At 41.1% G+C, this 3424-nt stretch overlaps 1 protein-coding gene across 7 annotated transcripts in view; it reads right to left on the minus strand.

Moving 5' to 3' along the window:
• Nucleotides 1-3424, minus strand: part of NKTR (natural killer cell triggering receptor) — a 50686-nt gene that overhangs the window by 3814 nt on the left and 43448 nt on the right. For 6 of the 7 annotated variants that reach the window (XM_023231490.3, XM_023231489.2, XM_023231492.1 and 3 more), the window contains 3 exons: nt 2436-2531; nt 1636-1692; nt 1027-1131 (listed from right to left, as the gene is read on the minus strand). In XM_023231490.3, coding sequence (XP_023087258.1) covers nt 1027-1131; nt 1636-1692; nt 2436-2531 — 258 coding nt within the window. The remainder of the gene's footprint in view (nt 1-1026; nt 1132-1635; nt 1693-2435; nt 2532-3424) is intronic. The other variant, XM_023231491.1, reaches the window with a different exon arrangement.

A 3424-nucleotide genomic window follows, 5' to 3' on the forward strand; every position in this document is an offset into this window, starting at 1 on the left:
ACACACACACACACACACACACACACACACACACACACACACACACAGACACACAGACATGAAACCAAGTATAGTTCTCTGGGGTTCAAGGACAGAATAGAATAGTCTCCAAGACAAATAATTTAGGAGCAAGGGGAGCCGCAGTAGGAGCAAAGGCTGTCTTAGAGGCACATGGGAGGGACTGTATCCAATAATTAGGCATCAGGGAGGGCTGCCTAGTGACAGTGGAGATCTGCAGGGTAGATGGGAACTGGCCATTTCAAGTGGCAAAAGAGGAGATGGTGAAGAGGGCACGTGTGTCTCCAGGCAGAAGGAAAAGTCCCAGCACTTTAAAGGAGGGAAGCCAGAAAGAGTCTGAGCTAGAGTTGGTGCTGAGGAGGCTGGACCTGATCATGAAAGCAGTAGGGAGTCCCTGAAGAGTTTCAAGCAAGGGAGTATCCAGATCACACTGATATTTACAAGCATCAATGTAGTTGCAATGAACAGGGGAAGGCAAGACCAGAAGCCACCAGAAAAGGACAGTACAAAAGTTAACATAAAGACTTTTGCAGAAGCCAAAATATGTTAAACATAATACATATAATACATAAATGTATTTTGCTAAATAACTGACAACCTATAAACCTCAATCCTGCTGCTGAAGCAAATGATATTATGTATTTTTTTATTTAAAAAAAAAGGAGAAACTGGCTACTGCTAGCAAGTAGTTCTATTTAAGCAAGTGGCCATAGTTTGGGTGGCCTTCTTTCTTTCCAAAAGAAAGGTCTGTCCAAGATATGTGAATATTTAAAAACCCATTTTAGATTCAAACATTAATAATAACCAACAGATACTACTTGGCAACTCTTAATATAAAAGCCACTTTTAGTGGCTGCTTGTGGGTTGTTCAGATTTAACCAGAAAGAAGTATTTCTGTCCTTGGAAGGTTATACCGCTTTCTCTTCCACTAGCAGCCCGTCACCTCCCATATCAAGTGCCCACCATGGCCTGCAGTGCGATAAGGGATGATAAAGGAGAGAGACCCACCTGGACCGCCGATTATAACTTCTGCCTCGGTGGTAACTGTCACTTCTCTGGCTTCTACTTCGACTCCGACTCCTGCTATAGTAGCTATCATAGGTGTAGGACCTGCTTTAACAGCAACAACAAACACTAAATTTTCCCACTCAAATACTCATATGTTCCTATTTCTTTTTAGGATCTTAGGAGTGTTCTAGCTTAGAACATGGGCACTAGGTGACAGCGTGAGGATATATTTCCAAAACAAGTACTGGAAACATTTAACAATTGCCCCCAAATGAGACTTAACATAATTAAAGAGAAAAATTTTAATTTCTTTTCTGCACTGAAAAATACCATAAAATTAACGAGTTAGTTTGAATCTGCTGGATCTTTGTAGGCAATTATATTCAATAAACACCTGCCATTACAATTTGATACTGTCATTTTTGACACTGGAGTACAATGGGACAACAGATAAAACTTGTCAAAAAGACCTCATTTAGAAAAGGTATGGTTTCAGGAGACAAATATATACATTTAGTTACTCAATAAAATACCACTTTGAACTAACAGTTTATAAAACAAGATCTTTCAGTTCTGCCCCACTGGTGGTTTCCCAATCCCTGTTCATACCTGGACCGACTGTGGGGATCATATGAACTGCTCCTGGATCTGCTCCTGCTGGACGTCCTAATATTAATCACATGAAGGACCATCATCTTATAGATCAGGGCAGGATGGGCTATACCAAATATCTAGACATTTCTTTGCCCACCAAGGTGAAAATACAGTGAAATCCCACAGCTACATTTGTTTTGTTTTCATATCAAAAGTATACTGGATTTTCTAAAAAGCCTATTGGATTTCATAAGATGAAGTTTTATGCAGTTCTTCTCTGAGATGCATATAAAGTCACTAGGGAGGCTCTAAACTGGGTGGAGTTAGGGGAAAGGTCTGTACAGGTAGGACCTCTGTTAAGTAAAGTGAAGTGACAGCAGTAGAAAATACCTCAGAGGCAAAAGAGGGAAAGCAGCCAGGAGAACTAGAAATCTGGGGCCACCCTTCCCCCAATATATATGCTTCTTCCTCTTGGTCCCCTCTCTACAATCTTCCTATCCCAATCTCTAACCCATGTCAAGAGGTGAATGCAGATGTAAAACTGAGGTTAAGGAAGATGCATGTGGGGGAGGTGGAGGCAGGGGTCAAGGCTTCTTAAATATTTCTACTGCTTCTCGTCTCACTCTGATACGATCCCAACAGAGGAATAGTCAAGAATTCCACAGCTCTTTCACAGAAAAAACTACATGAGAAAATAGGCCAGTATTATATTCAGTAATGACATGATTCTTCTCAACAACTACCCCCTCTATCTATATAGCCTTAAAAAGTGGACATGATGGAGACCACATCACAGAGCTAGATCACAAGCTCACCTGTGACTTTTGTAACTCCGGTAGGAACTGCTCCGGCTTCTGGTTCGGCCTCTGCTATACCATCCTCTGCTCCGACTTCTAGAGTAGCTTCTTGATCTACAATTAAAGCAATTGAAAAAATATATAATTATGTTAACTCACCATGATATTAAAATTAATTACTGCTAGGGCAGGAAGAGGAAAACACAAGAAGAAGAAAGGCCTCTCACAAACTCCTGACAGTGGATGTGACAGTGTCAGCTAATGAGGAAATCTCAAAACAACCATGGTTAAAATCAAACAGAAGAAAATGAAGAAAAACAAGAAAAGGCTGGCACAAGTATGTTCATAGAAGACTGATTTATAACACCAATAACACTGAGAAGAAAATAAACCAAATCTCCACTAATGGTAGAATGGGTTAAAAAAATTAAGGTAGAGACATATAAAATATTCTGAAGAAAATGAACTACAGCTACATGTATCATCCAGGATATATCTCTAGAATACAATGTTGAATGAAGAAGGCAAATGTATAATATCTATATATATAAAAGTATTTTATTTATAAAAAATACAAACGTAACATTGTATGAAGACAGAAACATTTGGGGTAAAACGATAAAGACAAAATTATAACCAAAGTTTAGAATAATGGTTAACTTTGGGACATAGGTGTGCAACTAGGGGTGGCACTGGTACATCAAAGCTCTATTTTTTTTTTTTTTTTGAGGCGGAGTCTCGCTCTGTCGCCCGGACTGGAGTGCAGTGGCCGGATCTCAGCTCACTGCAAGCTCTGCCTCCCGGGTTTATGCCATTCTCCTGCCTCAGCCTCCGGAGTAGCTGGGACTACAGGCGCCCGCCACCTCGCCCGGCTAGTTTTTGTATTTTTAGTAGAGACGGGGTTTCACCGTGTTAGCCAGGATGGTCTCGATCTCCTGACCTCGTGATCCGCCCGTCTCGGCCTCCCAAAGTGCTGGGATTACAGGCTGGAGCCACCGCGCCCGGCC

This window comes from Piliocolobus tephrosceles, chromosome 2, assembly GCF_002776525.5.
Source record: "Piliocolobus tephrosceles isolate RC106 chromosome 2, ASM277652v3, whole genome shotgun sequence".
Lineage (NCBI taxonomy): Eukaryota > Metazoa > Chordata > Mammalia > Primates > Cercopithecidae > Piliocolobus > Piliocolobus tephrosceles.